The 24,173-nt window shown below is 34.6% G+C and overlaps 1 protein-coding gene across 1 annotated transcript in view; it reads right to left on the reverse strand.

The window, feature by feature from the left end:
- The window catches only part of CADM2 (cell adhesion molecule 2), a 232,137-nt gene that overhangs the window by 90,838 nt on the left and 117,126 nt on the right, over positions 1–24,173 (reverse strand). The window contains exon 7 of the mRNA XM_058570612.1: positions 3,961–4,139. Within this exon, the coding sequence (XP_058426595.1) occupies positions 3,961–4,139 (179 nt within the window). The remainder of the gene's footprint in view (positions 1–3,960; positions 4,140–24,173) is intronic.

The following is a 24,173-nucleotide window of genomic DNA, read 5'->3' on the forward strand; positions in this document are numbered from 1 at the left end:
AGAGTAAGTTAGAGTAATGGCAAAATAATTTTAAATTGCATATAAGGGTTACTATGGTAATAGGAAGAGTGTATTTGAAGAGAGATGGGTACCATTATGAAAACTTGTCTGGAATAGTGCATCTCAACTTTGTGTGACTGTCTGAGACAGCCCTGCGCTGGGTCCTAAGTGGGGTGGGCTCTCCGCTGAAGCTCTAATCAGACTGCCGGTGACTCTCTTCTACAGTCTGGACCTGTCACAGCTAGTGCAGCTACTGGTAGAAGAAGAAATGTTACTAATTTTTTCTACATCTATTGCTGTATTTCTTCCCAAATCCTAGCAAGGGCTTTGAGGCTAGAGATGATACTAAAGAGTTTCAGCATCTCCGTCCATCTACCATTTGTATTTTGAGGAATGGTTACGAATTTCTCCAGCATGAGTGTGAAGGGAGATAAAAGGCATTGCGAAAGTTAAGAAGGAAGAAGTTTAGGATTTGGGGGGATGTGGTAATTTGTGTTTCTCATTCTCCATAGATGTTCTCTCAAAACTTCCCTATATGTTTCTGACACTGTTAAAAGAATATTTTTTTTAATCAGTTGGTGACAAATAATTATAAGAACTTGAGGGCCGGCCCCGTGGCTTAGCGGTTAAGTGCGCGCTCCGCTGTTGGCGGCGTGAGTTCGGATCCCTGGCGTGCACTGACGCATCGCTTCTCTGGCCATGCTGAGGCCGCGTCCCACATACAGCAACTAGAAGGATGTGCAACTATGACATACAACTATCTACTGGGGCTTGGGGGGAAAAATAAATAAATAAAATTAAAAAAAAAAAAGAACCATATATCCTGAGGTTTCCCTTAAAAAAAAAAAAAAAAAAGAACTTGGATTGCTTCCAACCACAAAATAAGATGAGCCTAAGGTCCTCTGTAAAATTCTGCACCCATTCCTTGTGTGATAGATAGATGTCTGCTATGTTCTCTACACTGGGAGATGCAGATTCAGGTAATCTTTCCTTGGGGAGAAGATATTGTACCTAAACCCTCCAAACTTGACATTGCATCAGAGAAACAAGAGTGATTATAGATTTTATCCTGCTCTCTATAGATTACTAATTTGCTATACTGTTGAATTTTTAAGATCTTCTCTATTGCTTAGTTAGCAAGAATTTAGAATTTTCTTGTTCTTCCATAGGGATAACCTAATTTATGCTCTGGGTACCATTCAGAGAAGACAATGGGCAGTAAGCTGCATGCAACTCCTGGGTAAGTTTCATACCAGAGCATTGGATTGAGATTGGCCTTGGTATCATAAGGCTACTAGTAATATCATAACAATAACAGTCTGATTTATTGCATATCTATGTATCTGGCACTGTGCTGGGTACTTCCATCTATGATGTACACAATTTTTTAATGAACAATCCAGGAGTGCTGTGTTACGATGTTTTAAAATTCCAGACACTTGAACCACATTCTTGTAGACTCTGAATGTTGAATGAACATTATATGTTCATTCTTCTATAGCTCTTCTGGGTTTATACTACAACTACTTGAATGCTTAACTTGTCTTCCGTGTTAAACTCTAAACTTCTTGAGTGCTATTCACCTTTGCTTCTATAGTGCCTTTGCACTCAATGGATAGATACCAAATACCTATTTGGTGAATCAATGAATATTCCTTTTGATCCATGTTCTCCAAATAGTAAAAGCAGCAATGGAACAACATACTTCAAAACTATTAATACGGAGGTAATGGGCCATTCTAAAAAAATAAATAGCATGATACCAATAATAACATGAGAATAATTCCAATATTTTTATACAGAAGCAAAAAACAAAAAACTACTGTGCAGAATTAATAGTATAACTATGGCTACCAATTTAACAGATTAATTTTTCCATTGCTGAGCTTGTTAATAGAAAATGTTGCTTTCTTTCTTAAAGGAATCTCTACAATGCAAATGTTTCATGAGTATAATGTCTTATCCTACAGGTATTTGTACTCTGAATTTTGTTAGACCTTTCATTGAGGGTGTATTTTAGACTGGCAGTTTCCAATTACCATCTGTAGTTCTAATGCTGAAATTTGCTAAGGTGTAATTAGGAGGGAGAAAAAAACTCTCCAGTGTCCATAACACAAAATGTCTGTGCTGTTAACAATTAAATGTGATAACATTTAAATAACACACTTCCACTGACACCCAAAGAATAAAATCTAACCATTAGGATGGCATCTAGATAGTAGATGATTTCACAGGAAAGTGCTCAGACCTCATCAAGTTGAAAATCGATAGGACCCAGGCAACTGTGGTGGAGTCAGAGACACCGTCTCAGCTCATGAAAGGCCCCTCTGTGCTGAAGCTATATTAAATTATCACAGCTAAAGTAAAACCAGCCTGGGTGTAAAAGATAAAAGGGTAAAGTTCTCACAAATGATCACTTATCACTCCATTCCGAAATGCATACAGGATTCATTACAGATCGAAATGCCACTCAAATTTCATCATTTAGTAGGGTTTTGAAACAGCCAAACCATTAACAGAAGAGAGCGGCTTTTTACATTTATACAACCAGTGACTAATGAAACATTATATCCTGTGTGCAAAGGGGGAAAAAACCCTTTATTTTGTAATGAACCCAATTGGAGCCCTTTCAAACACAGTGTAATATGGTTTCACTGTTTCATGGAGCCTCTCATTTCTTGTGTCAATAATCTTAGGTAAACTACTGTTGAACTTCACAGCATTTATCTAGCAGCATGAATAGCATTAATCTATGGGGTGCTTTTGATGAATTGTAGTTCAAAAGGCAAAGCCAAAAATGACTTCTTACAAAGTGCTTAGAGAAGTATTTACTAGAAATATGTCAACTGCCAACTACCTAAAGGTAGCTTGGCTATTTAGGAAATCATGCTGTTGGCTAGCTTGCAAACACTGGGAAAACATATGAATTTTCCCCACTTGAATTACTTTAAAAAAATGAATGACATACTCTTCATCTAAATATATTATTTTTTCTGTCACTTCCCTTCTAATTCTCTATATTTTTATGCCACATTGCTTTAGATACAATGTGACATGCTATACAACATGCCCCCAGGTGCCCAGAAACTGTTAGGTGAGAGAAGCACTTAGAAAGTTAAGGGTGAATCAGACTTCGCTTCACTTACTCGACCGCATGAGCTAAACATCCAGGACAGCATGAACTAAAGCTCCTCCTGGATCCTGCGCTAAGCATCTAACTTATCTTCTTGACACACCCCAGTGGTTGTTATATGTTCTCTGGCAGTAAGGGTGGCAGGGCATGTCTCCAGGGCTTTGATTATAAAGTATGTTTTTATGATAATATAACAAAATTAGCTTAAGGGAAATATAGTTTTCATAATTCTGATTTATAACTAAAAGCATTTATTTGCAAAATAAAAAAAACTATTAATATAATTTACTAGTCACCATCAAAAATTATACACTATGTTTGTAATAAAAAAATGTTTTTTGGGACCGGCCCGATGGCGTAGCGGTTAAGCTCGCGCTGTGCTTCGGCGGCCTGGGGTCTGCCTGTTCTGATCCTGGGCACAGACCTGTGCACCACTCATCACGCCATGCTGAGGTGGCGTCCCACATGGAGCAACTAGAAGGATGTACAACTATGACACACAACTATCTACTGGGGCTTTAGGGAATAAAAGGAAAAAAGGAGGAAGTTTGGCAACAGGTGTTAGCTCAGGGCCAATCTTTCTCAAAAAAAAAAAGACTTTTCACAAAAGTAATTTTTATTCTTAGTATGTTGTGATTTCATTTTATTAGTTTGACTTGGAACATATTAATTGTGAATCTTGCAAATATTTACACTTATGAGAAGTCCTTCTGAAAGAAAAAGAAAACCTGTTTAATTTTGTTAATATTCTAAATATTTTGGTAAATTTAAACAGTTTTTCAGGTCATTCATTCTTTCACGTATAATGATATCAAAAAGGTACTCACCATGTACAATGAGAACATACTCTGCGCTGCTTTGGCCGATGGTGTTTGTGGCTTCACATCGATAGGTACCATTATCCGTTTTGTTCAGGAAAAGAATGTTTAACTCCCTACCACTCACAACCATTCGGTCAGGATCTGGTAATTCTCCGCCATCCTTTGTCCACAAAACAGGTTCTGGCCTATTGGATTTAAACATGCATATAGATAGGAACAATAAGAAATTTTACATATTTTGTGAATTAAGTAAATCAAGCAATTTATAAATTTTTAACACCCATTTTGTGCATAACCATGTGCTAACTTCTTATCGAAAGAGCAATCATGCACTCCCTGGGAAGATTTGGTGGCACGGTAAATATAAGTTAATTCTGTTCTGCTTAACTAAGAAGACATGTATTAAGGAACCAATGTGTTGAGTCATCACAGCAGTCAGTGATACACTATAGCAGGTCCTGTGGCCCTGATCCTACTGCTCACGGCTCTTGCCTGCTGGTCTCTGGAGGACTGCCCTCGGGCTATTGGAGTAGCCTTCCTCAGAGGCACCTGGAATTACACCTTTGCTCTTGGGGCCATCTATGTGGCACAGCTTTGCCTGAAACCATGTGAAGCTTCTCCCCCTTACTTCTCCTGCTTTTCTCATCCTCCCTAAAGATTTTTCCTGACAGTTCTCTCTTTTTTCCCTAGTTTTATTGAGATATAATTGACATATAACACTGTATTAGTTTAATGTGTACAAAAAAATGATTTGATGATTGCCATAATATGATTGCCACAAAATGATTACTATAATAAGTTTCATTAATATCCATTACTTCACATAGTTATAAATTTTTTTCTTGTGAGAAGTCTGAAGATTTACTCTCTTAGCAACTTGCAAATATACAATACAGTATTGTTAACTATAGTCACCATGCTGTACTTTACATTCCCAGGATTTATTTATCTTATAACTGGAAGTTTGTACTTTTTGATCCCCTTCACCCATTTCCCCTACTTCCTAAACCCTGCCTCTGGCCACCTTTATTGAACATTGTACTTAAAGTCCTAAGTACAATAGCCAGAGCAATTAAGCAGGAAAAATAGATGAAAGATATCCAAATTGGAAAAGAAAAAGTAAAACTGTGTCCGTTTGCAGATGGCATGGTATATATAGAAAACTCTAAAGATTCTACCAAAAAACTACTAGAATAAATGAATTCAGTAAAGTTGCAGGATACAAAATTAATACACAAAAATAAATTGCATTTCTATGTCCTAACAATGAACTATCAGAAAGACAAATTAAGAAAACAATTCATTTACTATTGCATTAAAAAGAATAAAATACTTACGAAAAAATTTAACCAAGGAGGTGAAAGACCCGTACACTGAAAACTATAAGATACTGATGAAAGAAACTGAAGAGAACACATATAAATGGAAAGATATTCTGTGCACATGGAGTGGAAGAATTAATATTGTGAAAATGCCCATACTACCCAAAGCCATCTACAGATTAAATGCAATCCCTATCAAAATTCCAATGGCATTTTTAAAAAAATAGAACAAACAATATTAAAATTTGTTTGGAACCACAAAAGGCCCCAAATATCTAATCAATCCTGAGAAACAAGAAAAAGCTGGAGGCATCACATTTCCTGAGTTCAAACTATATTACAAATCTATAGTAATAAAACAAGATGGTATTGGCATAAATACAGACGTAGATAAATGGAACAGAATAGAGAGCCCTGAAATAAACCCACACATATATGGTCAACTAATTTTCAACAAAGGAGCTAAGAATATACAATGGGGAAATGATAGTCTCGTCAATACATGGTGTTGGGAAAACTGGACAGCCACCTGGAAAAGAATGAAATGGACCCCTCTCTTACATCATACACAAAATTAACTCAAAATGGATTAAAGAGTTGGATTTAACATCTGAAATCATAAAACTTCTAGAAGAAAACATAGGCAGTAAGCTCTTTGACATTGGTCTTGGTGATGATTATTTGGATTTGACACGAAAAGCAAAGGAAACAAAAGCAAAAATAAATAAGTGGGACTATATCAAACTAAAAAGCTTCTGCACAGCAAAGGAAACCATTAACAAAATGAAAAGGCAACCTACAGAATGGGAGAAAATATTTGCAAATCATATATCTTATAAGGGGTAAATATCCAAAACATATAAAGAACTCATATAACTCAAAAGCAAGAAAACCAAACAATCCAATTAAAATATGGGCAGAGGATCTGAATGGACATACAAATGGCCAACAGGTACATGAAAAGGTACTCAAAATCACTAACCGTCATGAAAATACAAATCAAAACCACAATGTGATATCACCTCACACCTGTTAGAATGATCATCACCAAAAAACAAGAAATAACAAGAGTTGGGAAGGATGTGTGAAAAAGGAAACTTCGTGCACTATTTGCGGGAATGTAAATTGGTACAGCTACTACGGAAAACAGTATAGGGGTGCCTCAAAAAATTAATAGTAGAACTATGATATGATCCAGCAATTCCACTTCTGGGTTTATATCCAAAAGAAATGAAATCACTATTTCAAAAAGATATCTGCACCCTCTTATTCATTGAAGCATTATTTACAATAGCCAAGACATGGAAACAACCTAAGTGTCCATTAATGAATGAATGGATAAAGAAAATATATTCCAAATATAATGGAATATTACTCAGCCATAAAAACGAAGGAAATCTTCCATTTGTGACCTTGAGAGCAATATGCTAAGCAAAATAAGTCAGACAGAGAAAGACAAATACTGTATGATCTCACTTGTATGTGGAATCCAAAAAAACCTGAACTCATAGAAACTGACTTCTCTTTTAACTAAGTACTTGCAAAGAATCCCCATCTCAAAACCTACACTTAGGGAAGAAAGGGTAACTGAACCATGGATTTCTGTCTTCAAAGATTTCAGTCTTTTATAATTATTAATGATAAGAATGGTTATTAACAATATCTACTACCGTGTGTTGATAATAGTAGCTATCCTTTACACATATTTTCTATAATCCTCACAATAAAATTTTGTGAATATCATTTTTAAAAATGTAATGCATAGAAGAACACAGAAGATCAGAGATGTAGCCAAACCCTGGTCTGACTCCATAGTAAATTCTTTGTCTACTGCCTCATGCTTTCAAACATGGTGAATATTTTCCTAGTTCTTCTATGTCCAAATTTTCTAATTAAAACGTGATTTTATCACATCATTGGAAATTATTTTATGAAAAGCTTTAATTATTTGTTTATTTTGTTGAAAACATCAAGCTTATGTTATGTTATTGTGAATACAGTTAGGACACAGGTCTTGATAAGTGACGTCTATGGCTATGCCAGCTTTCCTAAGACAAAGAATTTTTGTTTTCCTGAAAAAATTTGTAAAAGAGATACAAGTTGTGAATCAAATAATAATAAATGTAGGAAATTGTATCAAAACAAGCAGATCGGCAAGGTGAAGGAAGAATCTCTTAGTGTAGCAGTAAACGCACTAGAGAGAGAAGAAAGAGAGGACAAGGTCACCAGGACTGGACCCGTGAAACTGCTAAAAGAGAGAGCTATGAAAGAATGAAGAGGCTAGTCACCCAAAATATTGGAAAAATACAATGACTTATATCATACAGCTTTATAGACAGCTCACTCTCATTGGATCTCTTTTAAAAACCAAACCATTAATGCATCTCAACTGGCTTCGTCCATTCCACATCCGCTAGTTGCTGTTTGAATTTACTCATTACGGTTCTAACACCGGTAGCCTGAATAATCTTGTACCATGCACATCCTTAACCTCTTTTGAAGAGACAAAACTGGTACAATAAAACCATGACTTACTGCGTATACCCAAAATATTAGAAATGGTGTCCTTCCTTTATACAAAGCCACATAAAGCCAACATTAAAATAACAGCTATATTAAGGATAATTCATGAAGTCATAAATTCATAAGGTGAATTTAGAAGGTGCATCTTAAAATGCTACTCACTGCAAGTATTTTATTATATTAAGAGGCAATACTTTCTGATGTATAAGTCAGGATTTTTAAACACACACAGATATAATCATATGTGTGTATTCACACATTTCCATACTTAAAATTATACCCCCAAAATCCAAACTGTCATAATTTTTCTCTGCTCATGTTCATAAGCTTTCAGTCACATCTTAAAGCATATGGCTCTGTAAACATGTAGTTAAATTTTGATATATATTTTTAAATTGTGTGTATAGAAATGAAGTTAAAGATCAAGTTGCCAGTCTGTATTTAAAAAACTCTTTTTTCTAAAAAAATTATTCTCTTTTTTAGGAAATAATGAAAAGAACACCTGTAAAAATAATTAGCAGGAGATTATGGCAATACAAGTCACTGCTGACACTGAACATTGCAGGATTCCTGATCCTATTCTGTATGGTAAATCTTCAAGGTGGCAAAAAATGATGCAATTTTAATGAAATGAAGGTTAGAGTTTATGCATTGATTAAAAATAGCCTACACATATTCCAATTAGTACTTAAAATGTTCAAGCTTCTTAATATCACCATAAAAATATTAAGTGGTTTAGCAAGTCTTGATACAATTTGTGCTTCATGTTAATAAAGAGGGCCCCTAGGCTTTCTCTAATTGGAACCCAGAAATGATTGAGTTTCTTGCTGCAAATGAATAACAATCTTCCCTGCTGTTCAACCAAAGGAGATCATTTAAAAAGTGGTTCCAGTCTATAGTTCCCATGTGATAAGGCTGAAAACGAGTAGGAGCTGGACACCAGAGTAACAGGACAGTGACCCAGCATCCAGCACAAGCTAACACTGTCTAACTCCACAGTGAGAAGGTTAATCAGGCAGTCCAGAGAGTTCCCCTCTAAAAGCCAGATAATTAGAAGCTATATGGAAACCTTCCATATAGGATGAAATTTGATTTACGTTTCTGTCTACCAAATCTGTAGGGCTAAAAAGATGTTTTATTTTCCTGTGCACCTAGAGACATTTTTACAGCACTTGCTTCCTAGGGTAACAGAAAACAAAAAGAAAATAAAAGTGAAAAAAGAAACCAAATATGCTCATGCATTTATTCCCTTGCATTCTAAGGTCTTGGTGAAGTTGTTATTGTCTTAAAAGACTTTTTAAAAACTTTTGTTAACTCAGTGTTTTGTTTTGTACATATCTAATAGGAGATTCTCTGATATCTTTAACAACTCCTTATTTATAAATTAGTGTTAGAAACAATTGTCACAACTCTCTCAGACTACCAGTCTATTTAATATCTTGAACCAGATATGAAGCTGATTACTAACTTCCACTGAAACTCTTTAGTTAGTCGTTGGGGCATTTATTCTGTAAAGTTATGCCATAGTAACCGTCTTTCTCATTCTCGCAGTATATGGGATCACTGCCTCCTTAGATACTGAATAGAATGGAATCTTGCTTTGGTGTCATAGCTCTTATCCTCTCTTAGACTCATGCTTGAGAAGAATAAAGAATAAGCAGTTCAGTTATGGAGAAGTCAGTCCCATACAGCAGGTCTCCTACGAAAGAATTCTCTTGGTATCCTTGCAGAAATGGACAGAAGTAAAAGATCTTCCAAAGTTTGGGATGGATACACTCTCTAGTATCTCCCTTTTCCTAAATAGCTGTCTCCTCTTTGAGTTCTGCAGTGTCTTTTCCTTCATAAGCACAGTACATGTTGGGCTTTAATACTAAAATTACTCTTATGAAAATTAAACTTACTTTTCCTAGATGAAAAAAAAATGTCATTGTAATAGGATTCAAGTAAACATCTTGTTCTGACTCAAAGAAAAAAGAAAGAAATTTGCAAATATACACATCTTCCATTTCCTTTAACATAAGACAAAGCAGGAACTTATGGTTAATAACTCGGTGCCTTATGTACTTGTACCGCACATGAAGATGACTAATGCCTTTATTTCAGTTTAGAAATTCCATAGGCAGCAGATGTGATTGAAGTTTTCATTCCAGGGAATTTTTTTTTAAAGCCTAATTCCTCTCTAAATTTCCTGTGACATTTCCATTCTAAAGTGAAAGAAGGTGGTAGGAGTTATGTAAACTTCTTGGATCCCTTTTTATGCTTTAAGCAAAAAGTTTTAAACCAAGAAATTATACCATAGAGCTAGCGCGTAAAATTCTCAGTGTTTATGCTATCAAATTTTTAGAGAAATGGAGGGAGGGAAATTAAATGCAAATTAATTGACAAGTGAGTTTGAAATTGAGTTCAAGTAGAATATTTTTAGTTTTTAAGGGAGAAAGATTTTGAGCAAACTCTAGCCTTGGCAGTTCTCCACTGGGTACATGGCAATTGCCTCCAGAAAACACAGCCCAAACACTGCCAACTGAGTGAGGAAGAAAAAAAAAGGGAAAAAAACTAGAAGCTAGAGTTGCTTTCTCCTTTTTTAAATTTAAAATATAAATATAAAGCAAGTTCAAGGAGTAGCCTTTCTTAAAGCTGTGAAACCAATAATTTTTAAGATTAAAAATTTTTTTAATTTTATAATATATATAAAATATATATATAATATATATAAAATATATATTATACTATATATAAAATATATATAATATATATTATATATATTATACTATATATAAAATATATATATAATATATATAAAATATATATTGTAATATATATAATATATATTATATATAAAATATATATAATATATATATTATATATATTATATATATATTATACTATATATAAAATATATAGTATAATATATTATAATGAGTCTCTTTTGGAAGCAAAGGATGTGGTTGCTAAACACAAAGAAATAGAAAGGGATTACTTGTAGAGCTATTTTTTACACTGATCATTTCAAATTTAAAGATACACAAAGGGTTATTTTGACATTGAGGATCCAACAAGATGTTTCTGAACATAGTTTGTAAATAGCATTCTACGTATATTCAAAGTCATATTCTTAGTTATTAAAAAAATACTGATCGAGGCCCTTGGAGGGTACATCAAGTCGTGATTTTTCCTCAGATTTGATTGTTGTGCAACTTAATTGTAATGAAACTTGTTCTCCTTTTATTCATGATATTGATTGCATACTTTTTATGAGAGCAATTCTTAAAAACACATCAAATAACTTTTACTATTAGCCAAGTTAACTTTGAATGTTTTACTTATCACAACTGAGGTTCATTTTAAAACATAATGAAACATTTATGTCTGTCTTTATAGATATAGTTTTGCTCAAGGGAAAACAAAACTTTAGAAACATTTATAGTAGAATAGTCTTCAATGAGTCTCAATGGGTTTAATCACCAGGAAATGTTCTACTCTTACACTTATATCTTAAGACAGATAAGAGATCAATGAACTTTTCGGTTGTTGTTCGTTAAAGCATACCTATATATTCTTTACTAGGTACTTCATGAGTTTACGCAATTATTATCTAATGGTTATCTATAAACCAATCTGCCCAAGTTTTTGAACCAGGAATTAAGAGAAATATAAGGAAAATAAAATAAATATCTGCCCTCTGTGATATTATACTTTAGTAGTTTACATAAGTCATCAACCATAATATTTGGCAGGACATGGTAAGTGGCATAAATGGGTTATAAAACGTCATCAAGATTCATCACACCCATATTAGGGACATCACAACATGCTTTATGAACGATATAGCTCTCGATTAGTGTCTTTAATTGTGGTAGGATTTGAGTGGTAGAAATGGAAATGCCAACTCAAGAGGAATCAGAACTCTGGGCAGGATGCTTGGCCTCCAGAGGCCATTTTGTTGAATAGATGAATTTAAATATGGTGAGGGCCAAGAAAAGAGAAGAGTGTTAATAGGTAACATTGTTATTGGCTAAGAAAACAAATTAAGAAAGGGCCAAGTTAAAAGCACTTGATACGATAACTGAGTTGGGAGTAATCAAATCAAAAGCCAAGATATAAGTTGCTATGAAGAAACAGGACCAACTATGCTCATAAGGAGTTTAGTCTATGGCGAAGTTTATAGGACAAAAAAGTGAACATAAAAAGTCTTATTTTGGTATTAGACCAGAAGACTGCTGATGCTATGAATATGGAAGAGAGAATGAAAAGCGGAAGGGAACATTCTGGTCATGAAGAGGGGCATGAACAAAACGGGGAAGTTTGGAGTAGAGATGCGGGAGAAAAAATACAAATCTGTGCACTTAAACTTGTACGTTTTCTAGCCTGGGACTTGTGCCAGGCTAAAAAATCCAGACTTTCATGAAAAATAAAAATACTTTGCTAAGGCTTTTAAGAAGTGAGTGTTCCTGATCAGAGTTTTCTCTAAGTATACCCATATGCAATATCTGAAAAAGGAAATTCAATGAAGAGACCATATATAGAGTTCTGAAGAGAGAAAACAAGACCCTACGTGCAGCTGGAGTAATAAAGAAAGCACAGAGTAATAGAAGATAATAGAAGAGCTCTTGGGAAAGTAAACACAACTTTTTGGAGCCAGAAAATGTATGACGTTAATGAAGAGCGAGAAACTCTCTTTATGGTATTCAGTCCGTATTGTAGGAACAATCTCAGTCCTAAAAGGGAAAAAAATAGCAATGCAAAACCAACCAACCAAACAAACAAACAAATGAATAAACAAACAAAACAGAAACCAGGAGGAAAACAAATTGTTACAGCAGAAAAGGAAAGTCAGTGATTTCAGTTTGAGAAATGCTAAATTCAAGTGCTAGAAGAAAATCAAGAAACACATCTCCATCCAGCAATAAGGAAATGAGAAACTAGAAATAAAAGCAGAGGGCATGACTGGAATTTTTAAGGGAGAGATTAGAGCCAAGCAGATGTTCAAACTCTGAAGAAAAAGAGAAAGAGAACAAAAGAGCAGATTACCAAACATCTTGGAGTACTCTTACTTAGGGGATGAGAAAAGAAAGACAATGAAGTCCAAGAGGCCTGAGAGAAGTCAAAAGAAATTAATGCTATAGGAACAAGAATGAATGTCTTTAAACATTCATTGACCTAAATATTTACATTTATAACCCATTCAATACCTTGACCTCTCCCCCTGATCCTCTCATGTCCAATAATTATTTTACTAGCCCCATTGCAGTCATGACCACACACTAAACTTTGTCATCGTCATTATTTCACTCCCTTAAAATTTTCAATTTTTCCAACAACAAACTCCCATCTTTTCAGCTCACTCATCGGCTCCTCATCAAAACCTCCAATCCTATCTAATGAACTCACCATTTACTCACCTTTATTCTTCAATCCCCTCCTACTTTACTTCTCTCTTTATCCAGTCTTACAATGCAATCAATAATTTTTTCTTTGCCCCATCCATTGTGCTTATCTCGTTCATTCCCAGCCCTGATGAACTCAACTTTTTCATCTCCTCCCTGTCTTTACAAGAACATCAAAACAAATTGAAGCAAAAATGAAGAGAGGGTATATGCCTTGTTTATTTGTTTTTTTAAAATACTCTTCTTTAAGTCATTAGGCAAGAGTGCACATGAAGAGCAATGAGAAAGGTGATTTTAAAGTAAATTTCATTACTGTGACTTTGAGTTTTTTTTAAAAAAAAGTTTTTGTTTTTCTGACATGTAGAAATATGCCTCATTATTATAAATGTTATTTAGAATATATAATTAGATCTACACGTTTCTGCCTCCCTTAGCTCTTTAACATAATATTTACAATATATATTTTTGCAAAATCTATATTTTGATACAGCTAGTATCATCATTTGTTAAATTGACTCTGTCCTAACATTTCAAATATTTAGGGCTGGAATAATACAGTAAATGAAGAGGAAAAAAAGGAAGAAGAGGTTTGAGGAAATTAGCCAGATGAAGAAAATTCTTTAACAGCTTCTCTTTTAAATACATAATTTTCCGTTGTGTTTCTAGCTTGTTGTAGTTACTTGTATTGACTCATTTAATCAGTATGTCTTTGTGTATTTGTGTGTGAGATAGAAAAAGTAAGATAATTCCCTAGCATTTTTCCTCATTGGTCTCCACTTCCTTCTGCTTTTAGTGGTTTCTGGACGTGTTCTTCAATTTCTTGCTTTAACCTCATAATTCTAATGTGTTAGTCTTTGCTCAGCATAGATATGATATTTCCTATACCTGCATAATTCTTTTTATGAAAAGCAATGAATCTTTCCTTTTTCTTTCTGTTCGCAGTTTGAGAATCCCAGTGGTTCCTGTTGAAAGGCTCAACAAGGAAAGTCCCTATTCAAATAGCACCATTAGTACTTCTATATGACAGGGTCAAAGGTGTTTAATGGAGTAATAAATGAAATCAGTTTGAAGTGGAAAATTCAAGCCTACTTATTCCATTAAATTGCAAGTTGAACCTCTGAGTTTATCTACTCTTGCAAATTCCTGAAATCCACTACTGTACCAGCGCAGTGTCCAGTAGGAGGAGTCCCACTACACTGAAAGTTAGATTTAGACGGAACAACAACATCAATGTTAACTTCAACACTACATTTCAAACCTCAATGGCAAATAAGAAATGGACTTCTATCCTGATTAATCTGAGCATATGCTACTTGATTCTGACTTTGTTCAGGCATTTCTTGCCTCCAAGTTTAGAAGCTTATAGTAGAAACAGAAAATAATCTATATGCAAGAGGTAAGTGCTCTTTAGACAACTTGAAAATAATGGCATTTTGGAGAATGCCTATGAAAGCCTGGACCACTTTTTACCGATAAGGCAGTGTTCACTGATGATTATTTTAGCACTTTTGAGAAACGAAGCAGTCATAACACAAACTGTATAATTCCAGCCAATTTATGGCAGAACAAATAAAAGATTATCCCCAGAAAAGATAAGATTGCTATGATCCTGAAGGAATGACAAATTTTAGCACTGAAGGAAAACTATTCAAGACTGTGAATGCTTAAATGCTCAAACAATCTCCCAAGGACTTTATGCTAAAGCAAAACAATTACCCATGCTTTATCTATACTTAACATTTCTCTTCTTTGGTAAACATAGAATATTAATTCCTGGTTAAAAGATCAAGAAATCTTGAGTAAACATCCATTCCCTCATCCAAGCAATAAGTCCCTCTGTGTATGTACATTAAGCTTAAAATCTTGTGATATATTTAAAAATGCTTTCTTAGGAAAATATTTTTTTAACTTATTTGAAACTTAGTAGCTCCTGAAAACCTCCTTTGACTAAGCTAGACTTTGGAACATTTTCTTGTTTTTTAAATCAAGAACTTATGAGTCTACGTTTCTCAGCATCTGCCGCTTTATCAATCTGTGTACATTATAAGGACAATTTGATGCCCTATAAAATGTATCTACAAGTATCCTAATCAGTCAGATGCCTGAAAACCATTCAGTTCAAGGGCACTTTACAATGACAGGGTCCTATTTTCCATATAAGAGTTACTTTACAAAATCTATTACTTCTACTACTATAAAATAGTGCTAACTAACCTTATAAGATCTAATACTTATGTTAAACACTGTGTCACCATTACCGAACTGCTTCTGCTCCCTGGCTTGTTTCCTCAATAGTAAAACAAATGGTCTTGGAAAAGTAAAAGTAAAGTGCACATCATTTATCTGGTAGCTGGGAATTAAATGCTCCATATAAGTAAACACTGAAGATAATTGAAATTTAAGACAAAAATTTGAAAGCATATTTTAATCATTTGGATGAAATCCTTCTCAAAGGATCAAACTTTTCTGCATTATTAACCAGAACATTCTTAGTATCATTCAATTGCTTTTTTGGAGCTAGGAACTCCTCAGTTTGAACATATATTTTGGTATAGTGATGGTTTTAGAGGAAATGAAGTTATTGGGACTTAGCATGTCCTTTTCTCTGAATGTCCCCAAGAGCCAGCTTCACCACAGTTGGTCTTAATGCAATGATTTTCAAACCTTTTGAGGTGTGACCTATAGTAAAACATATACTTTACAACCTTACACAATGCACAAACAAGTACACCCAGGAAATAAACCCTTGCTCTTTCTAATGTGCTGTGATATTTTCATTACTTTTCTTTTTCTTCTTTCATTCTCTATATTTTTCTTTCCTATTCTATTATTCTCTATTTTAATTTTGGTTTTTAAAAAGGGGTTTTAAATTGATCTTATGGCTCATTAATAAGCCACAACTAGCAATTTGAACAACACTGCATTTGTGAACCACAGTGAGAGCTCCTGAGGCCCACGGCTCTGTTGTCCCTACACTAACAAACTACTGTATTGTCAGCTGTGTCTCTATATGGTCACCTCAGTGTGTCCATCCCTGTACTGGTAATCGTGACGGGTGGCGCTGAAGTCCATCACAGCTCTCCATTTCAGGGACGGTCACAAGTCAGAGTAGTGGCCAGTCTTTTCTCCTGCCTTTTTTATTTTGTTTGTTTCTCTTCTTTGTCCTTTCCTGAAGCATCCCAGATATTTCTGGTACTAAGAATTTGCAAGAGTTGGGCTTTAAGACCATTATCAACCACTGACAGATTCTTCTATTTTAATTGGAGACATTTGTAAATGTTCATATTTTCTACAATTTGGGGCATTGTTTGCTGTTTAAATTTTTTTCAAACTTTGAAGCTTAGGAGATTCTGTATGATTGAGGTTATACCTGGAAAAGTGAATTAATATATACCATACATTGTAAAAAACATACAATGCAAGAAAATTTCTTTAGATTGTTTGAATAAACAGCTTTTCCAGGAATAAAAATTTTCTGTTTCACCATCAATTGAAATAATACCAAATATCTACAAGTGATTCTGAATTAATTTTATTTTTCACATTTTGTTTCCTCCATATATTATGCAAAAGTGATAGTCAAGATATTTACTACAGACAGAATAATGCACTTCTCGGTAGGTTGACTGGTGACTACCAGAAAGAGATTAGTGCTAACATTATGACACATATTACAGAAAAAAATTGCAAAGAGAAAAAGCAAATCTTATTGAACGGCACTTGTTGCACAATGGGCTACCATTTTCTTTATTCAAGATGAGGTATAGTATTTCAGCTTTTTTTAATGTTATGAGTGATTCTTGTTTCTGCAATTTTCCTCAAATTACCATTTTGATGACTTTGTTTTTGTGAAAACACAAATGCAATGTTTACAGGTTTTTAAATAAAGAGTAAAATGCTTAGATGCAATCTCATAATTAATATATAAAAAACTACACATTTTTAAACCCATGAGCCTAAAAGTACATGTCCTAAAAATCTAGTCAATGTATATGACAGCATCATTCCACAATGGTTTCTTAAACATATTGAGACATTTTTGTGTTGTTTCCCACTGAATATTTACATAATCCCTCAAAATAATTGGCTTTTTGTTGCAAGAAAACTGCTTACCTGGAAATGTTCAAAAAGTACATTTCCTCTATGGAGCTATAATCATGGTTCTGCAAGCTCTTAAGGGACTCTCAGAAGACACAGGAACATTTAATTGAAAATGATTGAGTGCCCAACACACCACAGATGCCCAGTCTAAATAACAGCAGTGGAGATTACCAAGAGTCAGCTTCTTGTTTCAAAAACAAAACCAAATATATTCGGTTTCATTTCCGAGATAACCACTTGTGTGTTTTCAGAAAGTTAACGTGTGATTAAATTTTGAAGCCATGAGATGGAAGCAAAAGACCATATGGGCCTCAGGAAAGAAACTCAGATGGGCAGGACAGCACATGGATATATTTCTAAAAATGATGGAGACTTAGAGCTCATTTCCCAATTATTACATCTTTGAAAACATTTTAGAAGAAACTGACTACGTTGCCTTTAAGATTTAATTAATTAATTGAGACAATTTTGCATCTTTCTAGATATCAGAAACAAAGGAAAAAAAAACAATCTAATGTTCTGTAATTTTTACCGTCCAAGGACTGCCTATGTGAGAGTATCTATATGATAAGGAGACCGTTATTATATTTATTCCACCAATTGTTTTGGTGACATATTAAGCATAGTATTCAACAAGAAAGACATACTTTTGAGGAGTGTTTTCTTTTAACTTCCTGCTTATTTTTTTTACTAAGGCTTCCCACTGTATTCCTTGCATTGGTATTGCATTTCATTGGTATTGCTTTGTGTTTGTAACTTGTAGTCTTAATCTTCTCAAAGATGTATAAAACAAAGAATATAATATCATCTGTTTTAAAAACAAATATATGTAACAATAGAATAATTATTATATACCTAACCATAAAACCTCGGCAGAAACTATTTAGATATATTTAGAAACTCTTTAGATAATATTTAGATATGTTAACACAGGTTTGAGCTTATGTAACTGGTAATTTTTTACAACTATTTGATTGAAATATGGGCTTTCCTAGTAGTTTATGAGAACCCTTTCATTCTTGCCAACTTCACCAGGTTATTGTGAAAAATCAATATGATAGGAGAACTGAAAACACTGGCTAAACAAGGAAACACAATCATCAGCGTTGTTAACATTTTAAAAAGCTTGTTTGTAATCCCAGCTCTACCACTTACCAGCTGTGTGACCGAGAGAGGTCACACAACCTCCACGAGACTTGTTTTCCTTATCTACAAAATGGAAATAATTATAAGAGTCTTTGTAAATCTTTTACAACAGGATAGTTGTGTGGTCTAAATGAGACAATAAGCATGAGAGAATTTGGAAAACTATGCCCAAATGAGGTCTTATATGTCCCAGACCCTGGGTTCTCACCTGCTCGTGAGCCATGCCACTCACTCAGTTTGGGCTAAGTCTTCCAGATCTCCTGCTTCAGCTTTCTGTCAACACCCACTGACTGGTTAGTCTGTTTCATCTCCACAGAACTGCTCTAGAGTGTAGACTTTTCCGCATTTGTGGAACCAGAACTCATTCTCTATCCCTTTCAGTCCTTTCCAATTGTTTAAAAAAATTTTCTACCTTAACACCATGAAGGGGCTATTCCTGTGGCTCGGGATTTTCCAGTTTCCCATTTCTAGCTAGATTATATTTTACCCGACAGGGCTTCATGCCTCTGCCTCTCTTCTCTGCAGTTTATTATTATCATTTAGCCTCAACTGAAACAGCCACGTCTCTCTATCAGTTTTGCCATGACTTTAGTCTGGATACCTTTGCTCTTCAAACACGCTTTTAAAAGTCACAGATAGTCACACTAGAATGCGTTTATTCTGCTTGGAACCTTGAATTTCAGAGACAAGGAAGAAATCTGAGATAATAACTCAGTTTCCAAGGTTGCCATGGTAGCCCATTATCAGCATGTGTATTAAATATACAATTAAGACTTCTGAGTTTAAAATTTGGTGAGATACACTGTCTGTAATTCTTTGACAAAATAATAATTTATCATCATCCCGATGGGTATTATTTACTGTGAAGTGACTTGGAGGCAGAAATTTCATATATATTGTCGTTAATCTTTAAAACAATTAGTTTACTAGGTTTTATTTTCTTAATTTTAGAGAATAAAAAATACTTGGTGTATAAGAGTGAACCCTAATGTCAACTGTGTGGAGTGGTAATGATGAGTCCATGCAGGTTTATAATTTTTAATAAATGTACCTACCACTGTTGTGTGGGATGTCGATAGTGGGGGAGGTTGTATGTCTGTAGAGACAGGCAGGGTATATATGGGAACTCGGTACTATTGACTCAATTTCATTGTGAACCTAAAAGTAGTCTAAAAAATAAAGTTTATTAATTAAAAAAAAATACTTGGTGTGGTTAAATGACTTGCTTAAGACCACTCAGGCCACAGATATCCACAGATTTTATAATTCAAACCTTGGTCTGTATTTTTCTTTCCAGCTGTGCCTTTTGTGTCCAAGCACATGACAGCTTAGGTGTTATATCTGAACATAAACATAGACCTTGATGATTACTTAGGTGGCTTTCTATGGCATAGATGGCAGGAGAGAGACAAATATTCTGTAATTAACATCTGCTGTGCGTTAGGTCAAATCATAAAATTGCTATTATTGTAGATCAACATTCTTTTTTCAAAATTAATATTTTGTCCTGTTTTTGCCTCAAATACTTCACTCTGGATGATAACTTGCCGTCTTTAACTCCTGGTTTGTTTTGTCATTTCTTCTGGCTGTGATCGAATTGTATGATAATTAGTAAATAACCCGTGATTTGTAAAAAGCTACACATTAGGCTGAGAAAACTGACTTGATATAAATCTGTCTTGCCTTAAAAACTGTTTTCCATCTCATTTTTTAATGTCTATTTATGCCAATAGGAAAATTCATCAATATGTTCTCATCAGATTTCTTCTTAAATTCTTGATCAATTAAAAAATGGATGTGTAATTGTTTCTCTAAAAGACCTCAGTAGTTGTTATATGGTATGTGATCTGTCTTCCTAAAGATTAAAATCTTTCTTCCTGTGCAGAATAGGGATGTTATGTGTTATGCAATTACGTATACTAGATTTATGCCAAGAACATAAGAAAAATCGTGGTTATCAGAAGGTAAAATAGTAAGTACAACATAAACAACATGCTGGATACACAGAAATATTTATCAATACCTATAATTATTTTCTTTTACAGAATAAATGCCAAATACATATTTATTTGACTGAAATATCTCATTGCTTTTCTGAAGTAAATTGACAAAGTGTTAAACATTTGACCAAAATGAATGATATCTCCTTAGTTATAGCATGTGGGGGGCAACCCCACACCTTTTAAGGTCATGACTTTAATGTAATGTAATGGCTTTTTTTTTCTCTATTTCTATAAATAGAGAATTCTGCTGCTTGAAAGCTGTCTGGGAATTCAGCCAAAGGAAAAAGAAGGCTGGAAAACTCTGGGGACTTGAAAGAAAAGTAGATGGCGTTAGCTCGGTCCTCACTTTAAACTAAAATGAAAACAATAGACAGACATGTACAGTAACCTCTCTTTTAAGGAAAGAACAGAATGCCTCTATAGTAATAAGTGGAACAATTTGGTTCTGGCCCAAGTTATGCAGCTGTTCCACAGGAAAATAGCAAAAGGCTCAGTCCAAAGCAGGCAAATAAGGCATGATTGTTCATAAACAGTCACCGGGGCCCTCACATTTAGAACAAGGAAAACAACATTAGCACATACGAGGCCAGGTTTAGGAACAGGAGTCTCAGTACAAGTTAAGCCACGCCATTATTTTGCAATTTATACAAAAGATAGTGGTGCTATTTTGTACTATCAATATGCATAATAACCATAAATAACTCATCTCTCAAGAAATCATAAATTGGTCAAGCATTTTTTGAGAAACCATAAAGATCTGGTCATAGATTAAAGATATTATTTATGTCAGCTACAGGATGTAAAAGAATCATATATCCATCATCCATTTCTGATTCCCACCTGCTCATTAAAAGTGGATCAGGTAAATGGTAAAGATAATAGAAATTACGTGTTTCAGGAGCCAATCAGAAGCTAAGCCAAAGTGTCACTTCTCAGTGGTTCCAAAATAAAACGGGGAGTCAAGTATAAAAGCTGCAAAGTAATGGATGGACCTTTGACAGTGAAATAGGAAATTGGAACCTGCCCTTTGGGTATATGTGATACCACATACCTCATTTTTTTTTCGTAAGGAAGATCAGCCCTGTGCTAACATCTGCCAATCCTTCTCCTTTTTTGCTGAGTAAGACTAGCCCTGGGCTAACATCCATGCCCATCTTCCTCCACTTTATATGGGACGCCGCCACAGCATGGCCTGCCAAGCAGTGAGTTGGTGTGCGCCTGGAATCTGAACCAGCGAACCCTGGGCCGCCCCAAACGGAGTGCGCGCACTTAACTGCTTGCGCCACCGGGCGGGCCCCTCACATACCTCATTTTTACTTCCACTCTTTACAAGCTTTTTTGATCCTATCTTAAAATATGGATAGTCTCTCTATTATTTTTCATTTTAAAACTTCTGTTTGACGTAATTTCTTTTCTCACCCCTCTTCCACTTTTCATGTTTCATTTTCTGAAATGGGTGGTCTCCCCATTATCTTTACTTCCCCATCGCCTGCTAATTCCCTGATTAATCCATTTCAATTTGCCTTCTGTTCTCTTTGCTCTAGTGAAACTGTTTTCTTTATGATCAGTAAGATTTGCTTCTGGGAAAATCCAATGATTTCTTTTCAGTCTTCCCATGTTTTTTGTCCTATGTGCCTCATCTGGCTCTGTTGGAGATATGATATAGACTAAAGAGAGGCTGGAAATAGGCTGTCTTTAAAGAAGTTAGTGCCTTCCTTTATTGGAAATGATAGTTACTTTGAAAATGCAGAAGAGTGGATTTTAAGATGATTAGAAAGGACCTAAGAAAGGCAGTAATCTAAAGGCAGGATGGAATCAAAGAAGTTGGCTATACCTTTAATGCCAATGGCCTGGCAGTCTACAAAGAAAGAAAATGGTAAAAAGGGAACTGGGAACGAAGGCACAATGCAAGGGAATAAGTTAATACGCATTGATTTGTGGACCATAGCATATAGAATACAACAGTGGGACCTATAAGGATAAAGACAGAACTAATGACCATTTTAACCCTTAGGGAGCTTATGAGCTAATTGCCAGAAGATACTATACTAATTAGAGGTTTTTTTATATGGCTATAAACTCATGCTAGAAATGGTCAGTTTGGTAGGAATTTGTGAAGTTTCCAAAAAAGGCAAAAATATAGATAAAACCTTGATAAAAGAGGATGACAACAGTAAAATAAGTCTTGAGACTAGGCCATTCTTCACCTTAAAGCACCCAGGGGCTCAACTTCAGTGCTGAGCATTATTGTGGGTCTCATCCCAGCTTCTCAAAAGTGACTGGCTAACATAAGCGACAATTTAGACTCAGCAAGTGAAGTAGCAGAAAATAGCTAAAAGAATGTAAGCTTTGGGCAATAACTGAACTGAGTTTAAATCCTAACTCATCCATTTTAAATTTAAGTGCATAAGGAAAATTTGGTTAACATTGTTGAGATTTCTTTAGTTTTCTCTCCTGTAAAATAAGAAGCCTTTCTTATTTCCTTTACCTATTGGCAAAGCAATATGAATCAGGATCCTTCTGAGAAAGGTGACATTTTCTATTTTCTAAACTTCTAGAACCTTTGCATTCTTACATAAAATAAAGAAATAAGAGATTATTGTACTTTTCATTCATCTGCAGTGCAGAAGATTATTACACATCCAAGCTATTTCCAGGTAACCGAAACAGAGACCCACAACAAGGCGCATCTATTCAACCGATCTGAGCTGAGGGAAATGGACAGCTTAAATACTTAATTAAACAGACCTCACAATCTAATTATTCACATAAATAAAATGTTGTTTCTACCATTGGGAGTGGATGTGGAATCAAAGATCACTGACAAGTAATTGGATGCTTTTTCAGCAGGGATGTATTTATGTCCAAGCGTTCTGTGTATATATTTCTCATCTTCACCTCATTTAATTGCAGGAGTTGTACACACATTCCAAAGATGTGCTTCGGGGCAGATCTACAGAGAGAAAGTAAAAGCAAAAATCCTTTGCTATGCCCTGATCCTGATCCTATTCCTTCTTATCACCATATGCTGACCCCTGAGGTTATAAGAAAGATCAGAAACAAACAGAAACAAAAAGAGAGACGAGGAACAGACAGAGTTGGAAAATAAGTGAAAGGAACAGGAGTGCAGATGGAAGGGAAAGTTAGGTAAAGGTTCTGGTGTTAGATACACAAACCAGGAGTGAAGAAATGAGGATTTAATATATCTAAAGCCAACTAGAGTCTATTACACTTCTCTCCCTAGTTGAAGTACTGAATTTATAGCCCAAGTTCCTGTTGAAGCTTTAATACTGAAATGCCCTGTTGTATTTAGAGAGCATACTGAAGTTGAAAAATGTTTTCTATAAGCAGTTTATGCTTATCAGAAGGTAAAAACTATGAAAGTGAATTGTGCAGGATATATGTAGTAAAACTACTCTGAAAAAATTTGTTCCTTTTAAGGTCTAAAATGCCTTAAATGTTTCTTAAAAGAGAGAAGAAAAGTAATGGACTAATTCACAAAATGCTCTTTAAATCAATACATTTGTATCTCTAGAAAATAATTACTGGAAGAGAGAACAGTTTTAAAATATTAAAACTATGATAAAGTGTGAATTCACTTAGTGTGTTAAAAAGTATAATACATACCATACAATTGAGGAAGTTGAAATTATAGCCTTCTGTCTTAAAATTCTTTTAAAAATTCCTCATGGAAAATATGAAATCTACACTTGAACAGCAAATATTATTAGAAACAAGTT

Source organism: Diceros bicornis, chromosome 27, assembly GCF_020826845.1.
Source record: "Diceros bicornis minor isolate mBicDic1 chromosome 27, mDicBic1.mat.cur, whole genome shotgun sequence".
NCBI lineage: Eukaryota > Metazoa > Chordata > Mammalia > Perissodactyla > Rhinocerotidae > Diceros > Diceros bicornis.